General features: G+C 46.8%; 2 protein-coding genes across 3 annotated transcripts; both read right to left on the reverse strand.

Moving 5' to 3' along the window:
• Positions 1-400: 400 nt before the first annotated feature.
• On the reverse strand, positions 401-6,176 carry SELENOS (selenoprotein S). Its single transcript, XM_040077792.2, has 6 exons — positions 6,069-6,176; positions 5,803-5,937; positions 4,198-4,304; positions 3,301-3,390; positions 3,135-3,210; positions 401-1,228 (listed from the first exon to the last, which is right to left on the reverse strand). The coding sequence occupies exons 1-6, from the start codon at positions 6,142-6,144 to the stop codon at positions 1,149-1,151; spliced, it is 564 nt and encodes a 187-aa protein (XP_039933726.1). The 5' UTR covers positions 6,145-6,176; the 3' UTR covers positions 401-1,148.
• Positions 6,177-6,544: 368 nt separating this feature from the next.
• SNRPA1 (small nuclear ribonucleoprotein polypeptide A') lies at positions 6,545-12,594 on the reverse strand. 2 transcript variants are annotated; one of them, XM_040077739.2, is made up of 9 exons: positions 12,425-12,594; positions 11,564-11,711; positions 10,979-11,057; positions 10,570-10,616; positions 9,776-9,878; positions 9,175-9,254; positions 7,998-8,073; positions 7,183-7,276; positions 6,545-6,694 (listed from the first exon to the last, which is right to left on the reverse strand). In XM_040077739.2, exons 1-9 carry the CDS (start codon positions 12,504-12,506, stop codon positions 6,636-6,638), a joined length of 768 nt encoding a protein of 255 aa, XP_039933673.1. In that variant the 5' UTR covers positions 12,507-12,594; the 3' UTR covers positions 6,545-6,635. The 2 variants fall into 2 exon arrangements, with proteins under 2 accessions (XP_039933673.1, XP_039933672.1); XM_040077738.1 differs by lacking the exon at positions 12,425-12,594 and adding an exon at positions 12,175-12,338.
• Positions 12,595-12,866: the final 272 nt, after the last annotated feature.

Here is a 12,866-nt window from a genome sequence, read left to right on the forward strand (position 1 = left end):
ACTGGGCACAGAGACGCTTGTCCTATGCCAACAGGAATTATTCACTCCTTCCCAAAGACAACTTGGATTTTATTCGTCTGTTGCAAAACTTCAGAGAGAAAATCAAGGGGATGGGATGGAAAAGTTTGGTTGTGATGACCAGTTGTTTTCTGTCCTCAGTGCTGGACATGCACCAGAAGGATGAGCAGCACACACTCCTTGCACCCCTCACTTGCCAGTGTGACCCCTTCACTGGCCAGGGCCCCCCTGAGCACACACCAACCTCAGCTTTGGTGCTGCACAAGCTGCAGCAGGGGCACTTCATCTCCCACCTTGCTTTATACACACTGATTGCACTAGAACAAATGACTTCCATAAAAAAAAGGATGCTGTAGAAAACCAGGAGATTGTAAATACTAGGTTTATGATGTTTGCAATTATATTTAATATTAATAGTGTCTTGTTTTTACAAAGCAGTTGAAATTAAAAAGAAAAAAAAAAGAAAAAACAAAAGGAATAGCAAGAACCCCCCTGTCTGCTGTCTAGCATCAGTAATCCTCACTGGTTTGTTTACCATTTATAAGGAAAACATCATTCAAGCTGGCTTGTCACAGGGACTCTCCTGCAGTAACTGGCCTTCGGTGCAAATCCGTGGTGTCTGTCAGATCACCTGTGCTTTTTCTGAAAGTCCCTCTGCCTAAATTCAAGGTGTCTGCCAATGATAATATCCTTCCTCTCTAAATGGCTGTGTTTAGCTGGAAGGTAAATCTGGTAACACGTCTGAGGATAGTAAATACCCTCCTCTTACAGAGGTAAAGTGAGCATAGATAATTAAATTTGTCAGAAAGCCCAGATCTCACAATCCCAGGTGATTCACCTTGGCTGGAGACTAAGCTCCCTCTCTACAGAAGAGTGAAAATTACCTGATTATACTGAAATCGCTTCTCTCCTCGCCCTCTCCAAGAGGATCAGGGATTTTTCCGGTGTCGGAGCAGCCAATGTGTTACAATTTGGAAACAGTGTAAATCAAACAAACCAAAAAACCCTTTTAAGTTAACAAGTGCACTAAAGCAGCCCCGAAGGAGTCCCTGTGACAGGCCAGCTGCAGGCAGTTAGACAGGGGGTAAGATCAAGCCTGCTAGTGCCAGGGGGCACTAGGGACGTTAGCCTCATCCACCAGCTGACGGGCCCCGGCGGCCGGGTCTCCAGGAGCACGTCCCTCCTCCTTCCCCAGACAGAGGGTTATAGCCTAGAACACAGAGGAGAAATCCACTCCATTAATATCCACCCTCCACAGCCCTTCACCAATGCACAAGGAACACCAAAAACAGATCTTACAACATTTATACCTTGTTCATACTTTACACACGCAGCATTTTAGGGAAAATGAAAGCACAGAAAATGTCCAGGCTTGAAAGGGTTTCTCTCTTTAGAGGCCATTGCAAAACACTTGTGTTTTAATTTGATCAATTTGGATTAAATGAAATTGAAATGAATTACCATTTAAGTTTTCTAAATCTACACTAAAGCTGCAGTGCTGCTCTGCAGGATAAATAGAGCAGCAACTCTTACACTAAACTCTCTGAGTGTCTGTTCTCCAAGAGTCCAAACAGTCAGGGACTGAAAATAATCCTTTATTCCAGTCCTGCAAGGAATACTCTGAAGGTCAAAAGGTAAATCCACTCATTAATACTGCTAAGTATTTTTTTAGAGCATCTGAAAAGGCAAGCATAGGCAGTAAGGCAAATACACTTTAGCTGAACATCCCAATGCTGTCACCGTGGGAAACTTCATGTCAGGAGAGCACACTCAAAGTTACAACTCGGCAAACACCTTCAATTTGTCCTGCACAAAGCAAAGAACCCAAATTCTAGCAGCACTGCTAACCAGGGGGGTTTCAAAGCAACCTGTTCCACTGAAACTCCCAGCATCACCTTCAGCTTTGATATTTGTTTTTCTCATACCAGCCAAGTTTTGCTTTCTAACTCAATTGAGCAGCTGAGCAGCACAGATGGTTCTTTCACTTCACGCTGATCTACCTGAGGAGAAGATCTGCGACCTCTAATTCTGTGCCTGGCAAAGATTTTGGATTAAACTAGGACAGGCAGCAGCTGGAAGGGTGCCCAAACCCAGCTGCCCTGACCCCTGCATTTCTCATCCCCCAGGGAGGTAAATATCCCGTAACAGAGCTATGGAAGATACCTGACAGCATCAGACCTCACACTGCCCTCACATCAAACAACCTACCATGAATCAATCGCTGATTCCTCCAAATGTCAGGAAAAATACTCAAAGCAGAAATCCCAGCACTGCACTGCTATAGAGGTTTAGTACATTTAATCAAGAATCCACAGGTTTCACACATTTAATCAAGCGATTTACTCAGCCTTGCACCCTCAGTGGGCCTCCATTACAGCCTGAGGATCCAGTCCACTGTGGAAAATTGTCATTAAAATATTCCCCAAGTACCACCCGCAGCTATGGCAAGGGCTGTTGGGCTGAGAGGAGAGGAAGCAGACTGCCTGCACAGCCAGTGAGCCTGACATGGGCAGTGGGAGCCCACAGAAAGCACTTCATCCATCAAGATGATTCCAGGGGTGACTTAGTTTAACAGTGAGACCTTCTGGTGCTTTTTGAGAGTTGGTAAGAGTTTATACCTCTACAGGATTTATATATGCAATAGGTTAGCATCGAGGAATATGAAAAATAAAGTCGCATTTTACATAGTAATTTCTTTCATCTTATGAATCTACAAAATACAAACTAAAATACTCTCTTCCGGCATTTAGTCAGTACTAAAGGTGCTTTACAGACAGACCAGATACTAAATTATTGAACTTACAGAATAATGGGGGAGGGATCCCAGAAATACTGTATGAATCTGTAATTCTAACTGATAAAAATCTCAGTAAATTATGCCAAAGTGTATTTGCAAAACACCTGATACATTCTTTTCCCAGGGAAAAGCCCTCCCAAAACTTCCTGCCAGCTTTTGCACAAAGGGCAGAGCAGAGCAGATGATGAGAGATAAAGAGCTCATTTGTAAGGAACGTTTTGTTTCCTCCTTGAAAAAGACAAGATGTCCAGAGGCTGCAGGAACAGCTGGATAAATGATCTGTTCCAAACTCAGAGTGTCTGAAGGATTCCATACTCACCACCTCCTCTCAAAGGCTTTTTGTTTGGTTTGGATTTCGGGAGTGCTGAGGCGGAGGCACCAGATTCTACTTCTTGCTGTTCAGAAAAGCAGAAAGTTACTCAGTAGGAATTTCAGCTCCCTTAATCACATGAACACAACTGTGAGCTGATTCACAGGGCTGTTACCTGATTCAGTTTCAGGTTTCCTTTGTAGCTTTTTCCTTCTTGCATACTCTCCCACATCGCGATCTTCTGCCTTCGCCTCTCCTCCTCCAGCTACGGAACAAATCCAGGACACAGATTTGATGTTAAAACTAAGATTTCGGAGCTAACAGAATCCCCAGAAACAGCTACAACAGACTCATCATTTATCTGATTTATCTGATGCAGTATCTCTGAGATTATGGAAGAATTTACTCTTTTTATACACCCACAACTCTTCCCCTCCTTAGGACGCACTGAGTCTGCAGCTTCTTTTGGCCACTTGATGCTTTAAAAGATTTTAAAAGTAAAACAGAACCAAGTGACAAGTTTAAACCCTGAGCCTATAAAAAGTATTCGGTAAAGAAATTTGCCTATGACAGTAATCTAACGCGCTGTGTGGGGTTCTACAGAGGAAATAAAGGACTTTTCCTTTGTTTTTAACTGCCAGTGTTACTGGGAGCATCAGCTATAAACTGAGGTCTGAGTCTCTGACTGCAAAAGCAAAACCAGAAAAGGTGGGATGATGATCAGTGTAATTGCTACGCTGATCACACCCATTTTCTGCACTTCCCCACTCAGCAATTTGCTATTTCTCGTGATCTCCTCAGACCCTCAAATTGCAGCAATGCTAAGCTACATTTCTAACGCTTACATTTCCCATTAAGAGCAGAAAACACACGTGCAGTGGTACAGTTAATTTAAACACCAGCAAAACCCCTCCAGCCACTCACTGCACACACAGCTAAGCTCCTGCAGGTACAGATTTACCTGTAAAAAATGAACACCAGGCCCACAGTGACCCTGGCACACAATTACAATTTGCTGCGAAGTGCTTGATGACAAATTTATCAGTTAAAGGAAGAAATGCTCTCTGCTTACCTGTCTTTGCTTTTCTTTGTATTTTTCTGCTTGAGCATTCAATTCCTCTTGCATCCTGAGGCGAGCTGCTGCCAAGGCTTCCTGCCTTCTTACCACCACATCAGGTTCTAGGAAATCAGGAAAGAGTTTGCAAAGCTACTCAAAGTAAATTCCAGATGGTCTCCTCAAAGAACTGTAATAAGGAAAGGCTCACATCTCTCCCTGCAACTGCTTTGCAGAAAATCACAGCTCAAATTCAGTTTCCAGCTAATCCTTTGTAGTAATTTATATGCTGAATTAAACTTCACCATGTTTTACTGTTTTAAAGCAATTATTTTAACAGGATTTTAATAAGGACACAAGTGTACCTAACCACAAAATTTAAACCTCGCACTTCAAGGACGCTTCCCTCTATTTCTGAAGAATTTGTTAGATACAAATTAATTCAGAAACATCACCCAGGCTTCGCAGGAACCATTTTTACTCAGAGAACTTTTTTTATGCAGAAGCATGAGGTAACCAGCCCACACTCACTCCTACTCCTTCTGGCAATGGGTCCTGCTGGTGTCAGTGCAGCACTGGATTTAACACCCTCCATCAGCAGAGAAATCACTTACAAACATGACACACATCTCAAGAGACACCTGGAGGTCTCAGAAAATCCACACTGAGTCACCACTGCTCTTCATGAGTGGCCTTTGAAGGTCAATAGGAAAATTATAACCCCCAAAAAAGGCAAATGTTGCTCTGTTTTCTCCCAGCAGCTGAAGCCTCTCCACATTTGTTTGCCTCATTTTTTGCTATGATCCAGTGACGAATATGAAAAAGAAATGTCAGCACTTTCAGTAATTTCATTTTACAGGCAGTTTGGGCAATTAAATTGCCATTTAATTATCATCACAAAAGAAGAGCAGAGGGATAAGGGCACGCAAATAAGATTTTACTGAGGCCCCATGTCCTGTCGTGCCAATGTGCCCAAGGGATCCGTGCCAGGCACTCATGGATTTGGCAGATCCATGAGCACAACCTGTGCTTTTCAGCAGGATCGTGACTGGGTGGGATTTACAACCTGTGCCACACTCCCAAAGACAACACAGCGTCACACCCCAAATGTACACAGTCCTGCCAGAGCAGGAACTGGGAAAGAATAACTGGAAGGGGGGTGATGAATATTAATAAAAAGCAAATATTTATAGAAGTATTTTCCCCAGGATTTAGATTTGGGCGTTTTGGTTTTGTTTGGTAAGTCTAAAAGTTATTTGGTACCTGACCACACGTGCTTTTAATCTCCATCCCCTCAGCTCCTGCACCACCCAAGAGCAGATATCCCCTGTTCTGCGATGTCCCACTCCTTCATTCCCAAACACTTTATTTTGGGACACAGCTTTTCCTTTCTTCCTTTTAAAAACATTTCCCTTGGCCCAGCCTTTCCCGGTCATCTCTTCAGGCTCACGATCTGTGGGCTGAACAGTTATCCCGAGCATCACTCTCCATTAAAAGCCCTCACCACGGGACCCGTTGCGGGCCGTTACCGCCTGCGGAGCCCCGTGCGGGCCCGAGCGGCTCCCACACCGGGCCAGGCACAAACACCGGCTCCGGAGAGGCCGCAGCGCCTTCTGTACTCACCCTCCGCCGCCTCAGCTGCTCCGGGCCGGGCGCTGGGCCGCGCCGCCAGGCTGCGGGACACCTTCTGCACCAGGAGATACACGGCGACCACGGCCAGGAGCATGTACCAGCCATAGCTGGACAGCACCGAGCCCACTGCCAGGGGGACAGGCCGGGGGTGAGCGCGGGCCGCACGGCGAGGGGCCCACCCGGGCGGGGGAGCGGCCCCGGCTCCGCGCCTCGGCCCCGCCGCCCCCCGCCCTCACCCCCGGCTCCCGGCCCCTCACCCGTGTGCTGCAGGGCCTCCAGGCCGCCCCGGCCCAGCGCCGGCCCGGGCCCCGCCGCGGGCCCGCCGAGATCCATCACCCGCCGCCGCCTCACGTCCGGGCCCGCCCCGCTCCGCCAATCACCGCCCCGTCCGCCGTTCCCTCACGTCCGGGCCCGCCCCGCTCCGCCAATCACCGCCCCGTCCGCCGTTCCCTCACGTCCGGGCCCGCCCCGCTCCGCCAATCACCGCCCCGTCCGCCGTTCCCTCACGTCCGGGCCCGCCCCGCTCCGCCAATCACCGCCCCGTCCGTCACCGCCTGGAAGCGCCGCGCCGACGCTGGCGGAAGGCCCGGGGTAACGTTCGGCTGCGCCGGCCAATGAAATAATGCGGTGTGGCGCAAGGCAGCCAATCAGAGTGCGCTACAAGCCAACCAGAGAATGCAGGAAACGCACGCCCCCCCGCCCCCGAGCGGGAAGCGGACGCGGCACAAGCGGAGAAAAAGGAATCGTTCGTTTATTGAACAACGAAATGCGCGAGGACGGGAACACCGGCACGGCCCGGGACACGAAAGGGCTCCGGGGGAGGGCTACGATCCGTTTGGCACCGTGTCCTCTTCCATTTCTTCTTCGCCATCCTCCGAAGGGCCTGAAAGGACACGTCATTGTTTTAGGGCAGCTGCTGCAGGCGTTGCTGTTCTTTTCCCACCCTTCCGCTGAGGAGTAATAATTGGAACGTTTAAAAACTCAACAGAAAGGAAAATCCAGGTAGGCCCGATGTACAGAAAACGGGAGCTGTGGTCAGCCTGGGGCTGAGATCCATCTCTGCAGAGCTCCCAGACTCACTGCTGTACCCACACCCGAGGCACTGGTCCTCAGCACAGCTCCAGAGACTGTAACTCATCTCGTTTTGTTAAATAACTGGGATGAACTTTGGAGTCATCCAATGCAGCGAAGCCCCTTGTTTGGCACCTGAGCTGCGCTCAGGCAGATCACAGGGAGCCAGGGATGTGCTCCACAGGAGACAAACTCACACTTTTTCTACCCAGCTCCCTACAGAGATCACATAAAGCATCGGGAAGCAAGGAAGAGAGGTGGATTCTGTTCAGAGAAGAGTAGCAGAAGCAGAGAGTTGACCTGATTTGCGCTCCCTGCCGGGGATCTGTCCCGCCTGCAGCAATCCCTTCAGCCGCTCCACCTCGGCCAGGGTCGAGGCGTTTGCGATGGCAGTCTGAGAAACAGAGAACTCAGTGAATCCTCACACAGCCAGTTGTCAGTCTGCTCAGAATGAACACAAACCCCAGATTTCCACCAGCTATCCTCACACAGCCCGTGTCAGTCTGCTCAGAATGAACACAAACCCCAGATTTCCACCAGCTATCCTCACACAGCCCGTGTCAGTCTGCTCAGAATGAACACAAACCCCAGATTTCCACCAGCTATCCTCACACAGCCCGTGTCAGTCTGCCCAGAATGAACACAAACCCCAGATTTCCACCAGCTATCCTCACACAGCCCGTGTCAGTCTGCTCAGAATGAACACAAACCCCAGATTTCCACCAGCTATCCTCACACAGCGCGTGTCAGTCTGCTCAGAATGAACACAAACCCCAGATTTCCACCAGCTATCCTCACACAGCCCGTGTCAGTCTGCTCAGAATGAACACAAACCCCAGATTTCCACCAGTTAAGTGACACTTGACACCTAATGAAAGTTCTGCTAAATTCTGGTACTAGAGAAGTCTACAAATGACAAATCGTTACCTCCCCCTTCCCTTGGAAGAACTCTAAGATCAGGTAAACATTTCTTTTAAGTTTTCAAAATACAGGTGGTTCAGAAGAAAACTTAAAGCAAAAGAATCTAACCCAGAGTCAGCAACACTGATCTGTCTGTCTGTTCAGTTTAGATCCCTGACAGCTTTTCTCCTCCACTGTTCTCCTGACATATTTACCTTAATTGCCTCCACGTCCCCTGGGGAGGGCCCAGTTTTCTTTTTGTCAGTTGGCAGACCAGCCCCTGGATTGAAGCTTCAAAAGGAAAAAAAAATAAAGACCTGTTACGCTTTTTCAAGAGTAGCTGCTTCTCTTTAACTTGAAATGCTTCCAAACTAGGTTTGAAGGCATTTCATTCCATCAAGTGTAGTATCTTATCTTTGTTAACAAACTGATACAGTGAAGAATTGCCTCCTTCAGAAACACCAGCAGCTTGTCCTCACTGTCCCATTCCCCCCCACCTTTTCATCCGCTCAGAGGCAGAAATTAACTTCATTAATCAGGCAGTTGACCAAAGCTCTTCAGTTTGGATGTTGTTGAACACTCAGCTGCTCTGTTGCCATTACAAAAGCAGGGTGGATAAATAAAGAGTAATTGAAAATGGGTTTTCTGTTCCCATGAGTTGAATGTGATATTACAACAGCCTAAAGTAAAGCCCATACTAAACTGGAATTCATCTTAACAGTCAAAAGAAAAAGGTAACTGCTGCTGCTTTAAGGAAAATCACCTGCTTATTGTAAAATTGTCACAGACGTGATTCCCTTTCCATTCACAAGCTTGAGCTCAAGTCCATCTATCAGAGCTTCAAATGCTCAATCAGTTCAAGACATTTTTCTGTTTAACCATGAATTTGGAAATGCTGTTGCCATACATGATGTGAATTCTTACCAAACAGGTTGATTGAAACGTATGATGTACCACTTAACAATTAAACTAAACAAACATGTATTATAATAGCTTAATTAAAGATTTTCATTTGTATTTCTTCTCCTAACTACAGCAGATTTTGCAGCAAAACAAAAGAATTAAGTTACCAATCATCTAGGAGAAAAACCCCACCAAACACAAACTAAATAAAGGCCACCTCTCTGCAGCTAAGTAACAAAAATAAAAGTAAGATTTCCTGCTTGTTGACTTCAGTGAATCCACCTTGACCAAGTTATCTCTTTCAGAAATATTTCTGAGATGTATTCACCACCATCCAAAACTCGGGGTGCTTGGACAAGGCACTTGTGGCTCCCAAAGCTTTTGAGGCATCCTGCCAGCAGCTGATATTTCAGTTTTCTGCCTGATACTGCACACAAAGGAAGTGGTGTTTCTGAAGGAGGATGCCAGTGTAAATTTGTTTTATCTTACGTTTTTGCTCTCCTGGCAATATCCTTTGCAAGCTGTGCACCCCGTTTGCCCTTGAACATTTTCTCTGCCTCCTGTCGCTCCTACAGCGATACCACACACACACACAAAGTTAATTTGAGAACATCACAGTTTGCAAAGCTTCTGTCTTGGCCAAGAAAGACACTTTGGCTCATCTTCATCAGTGAAATTGGTACATGGAGACCAGATGTAAGAACAAGCAGATAAACATAGCCCAAACACTCAACGATGTATCAACCTCGTGCTCTTAAATTTAAGAGCTCCTTCCCACACTCATCCCCCACCCAGAGCTGAGGGCTGTGCTGTTTGCTCGTTTCTTTCTCTAGAGGTGTTTCCTACTAACACCAAAGAGTAACACAAAACAAAGGCACTAAAACTTAATTAAATATAATTAAACAGATTATATCCTTAACAGAAGGAAACCATGAAAGAAAACAATGAGAGCGTTGTAGAGCCACTTACAGAATTTCAATAAAATTTACAACTAAGGCAACAAGATCACTGTTAGTGGTGAATTTTCAAAGAAAAAAAAAGAAAACACAAAAAAAAACCCCAAACCTAAATCAAAAGCAAGCAGACTTACTTTGAGCTTCACTTTTTGAAAATCCAGCACTCTGACCTGGGGAACTTTATGAATTAGATATAATCTGTAATGTTTCTTATTTGTTACAGGATTCCTTAGAACGCTGTGAAGTAAATAAAGGTTATGAAGAGGCTCTTAATACAAAATATTTTAAATTACACTTGTATTGAAATATATTAATATACTTGAAATGCATTCATGTACTTCCTGCTGTAACAGATAACAAGTAACACCGTGAAATAAGCCTAGTGACAGTTCTTTGATAAAATGGAAACTACAGTAAAAACTTGCACTTTAGCAATTCAGTAGATTTAACTGAAGGATGACATAAAGAACAACCTCAAAATAATCCTAATACTCCCCACAAAAAATAACTGAAACATCACTTTTTCTATCTGGACCCTGAAAACTGAAAAATCACAGGACAAACTGCATTTCTTTCTGTCCCTCACACCAAATATAATATTATTGAGAGGTCCTTGTTTACATGTATTTTAAACTTTTTTTTTTAATTGACAGATTAAACCTTTTGATTTTAGGTTTTTATAGGTTAAGCTCACTTCAGCACTTGTGTATTGGTTTATGGAGATGTTCCATCTCACTATCCCAACAATCTGTCAGTGATATAAAACCTCAGACATTAATTACCAGATGTTTACAAAGAGTAGAGGAAACACTGTTTACCAATTCAATTTTTAGATATAAAGGATCTATCACAGCTCATAAAAAGCAGAGCAAAGGGCCAGCAGCACAGTTCAATCAGCAGAGAAACTTTTCTTTTTGGGGTTACATACCTCAGGTAAGTCAGTGATTTAATAGTTGATAACGGGTCCAGTTCACCCTGGGTAAAGGGAGCACAGCAAGAAATTTTAAGCCCTTTTGGCAAAAAAAAAAAATCAAATACTTGAAAATAAAGTTCCTGAACTCGTATCTATTTTAGAGATTAATTAAATTCATTAATAATTCATTATTTTAATAGGAAAACCACTAAGCTTTGTGACTGCTGTTCCACTGCATGATGCAAGTCATGTTCATTAAAGTATGAACACCACTAACTACTGCCAAAACTAGGATATTACTCTAAAGAGAAAGTAACAACTATTACCAAAAGCATATGGCACTACTCTCAGGAAAATGGTTAATTAGAGAGATGAAAACCACAAATTTTAAGCTTGTTTAGCTTTATCCTGCCTCGCAGCTTACCAGTTCAGCAATGTTGTTGTTGGTAAGAATGAGCTCTGTGAGGCTGGGCAGAGCCTGCTCCAGGTTCTCACCTATCCGACTGAAGAACAACAGAAAACAAAGGTTTAAATTAGGGCAGGAATTAGCAGTGGTGGAAATACACAGAGAAACACAGTAACACAGAGGATCTCCCTGTGAACAACCCAGTCTGACACTGGCAGAAGTTTGTGTGAGCATCCAAAACACTTTTCTAATAAAGGTGGCAATAAATCACTGCGAGAATATTAGATGCAACATGAAATTTAAATCCATTCCCTTGCAGGTATCCCTTTCTTTGTGTCTTTATGGAGCTGATTACTGAAATCCAAGGACATGGCCAAATCCCAGACTCTGCACCTCATTGTCCTGGCTGAGAAACAAAACACTGACTTTTGCACTGAATGAGGAAGGAAACTGAAAGAGGGCCCACACAGTGCTCAGTGCTGATTTTATTGCCTGAAACAAACACTCCTGCACCTACCCAGCAAGGAAAGACACACACACCTCTCTGCCAAAAGCATTTTCCTCTGCCCCAGGGTCCCATCAGCCCAAAACACAGCCCCTTACCAAATCCTGTTGTTATTCATGAGGAGCGTTTTCAGCCTCCGAAGCAGGGGGAATCCGTCCAGTTTGCGGATCTCATTGTCAGAAAAATCAATGGCATCAAACTGGTCTAGAGTGGCACCCAAGTTCTCAATAACAGGGATTTTATAACCTGAAGAGAGAGTGCCAGGAAGGGATTAGATGGCGCCCGCAGCAAAAGCAAAGTGTGTGCGGGCAAATCTGGATGGACTGAGGATGCTGAGGATGCAAATCTGTCTCAGACAAAACACCTCGGGATCGACTTTCCTCCACCCAGTCCCAGACCAAACTCTCCCCCTCAAACCCAACAGCCCTCACGGCTTTTTCAATCCTTCTTCCTCCCCCTCAGCAAAACCACCTTTCTGGCACATCCCTCGTGCTGGGGTACATCCCACCACAGCACAGTCCTCCCACATTTCCCCCATTTTCCCTTCTTGGTGATTGGGACGAGATGATCTTTAGGTTCCCTGCCAACCTACACCATTCTACCACCTTTGATTCACCCCCTCACATCCCCCGCAGGTTCCGAAGCCACTGGAGCCTCTTTAAGCGCTCTTCGTCCCCAATCCTCGGCCACCGCAGCCCCTCCAACAAACCTCTCCGCGGCTTCCCCGTCCTGCTTCGGCACCTCCGGCCACGGAAGGCGCCAGGCCCCACTGCAAGATCCATCACGGACCCTCTAATCCCCATCACAGCCTCTCCTCCGGGATCCAAACCAGTCCTCCTGCAGGCTCCATCACTGACCAGGCCTCACCACACACACCCACCCACAGCCGGCCCTCAGCCCTCCGCCCTCGCCCGCCCCCATCCCAGCACAGCCCCTCCCGCCCCGCGGGGCCCGCGCACCGCGCAGATCGAGCTCCCGGTCGCGGACGGCGTTGGTGTACTGTGCCGCCTGCTCGATCAGCTCCGCCGTGAGCTTCACCATCGCGACAAACGGCGACAAAAAGCCACAAACCGCGACACAGCGCGACACAGCACGATACACCGCGCCAGGCCCCGCCAGGCCGCGCCGCGCCGCCGCAGGACAGCGCGCCGAGCGCCGAGCGCCGAGCGCCGAGCACGCGCGGGCCGGGCAGCGGAGCGCCGAGACAGCGAACGGGAACCGCCCCTCACCGCCCTGGCCGTGCATTCCCCTGCTCAGGGACCGATAACAGCCCCCCAACACCGCATCGCTGCATTCCCCTGCTCAGGGATCGATAACAGCCCCCCAACACCGCATCGCTGCATTCCCCTGCTCAGGGATCGATAACAGCCCCCCAACACCGCATCGCTGCATTCCCCTCCT

The sequence above is a fragment of the Hirundo rustica genome, chromosome 13 (assembly GCF_015227805.2).
Source record: "Hirundo rustica isolate bHirRus1 chromosome 13, bHirRus1.pri.v3, whole genome shotgun sequence".
NCBI classification, from domain to species: domain Eukaryota; kingdom Metazoa; phylum Chordata; class Aves; order Passeriformes; family Hirundinidae; genus Hirundo; species Hirundo rustica.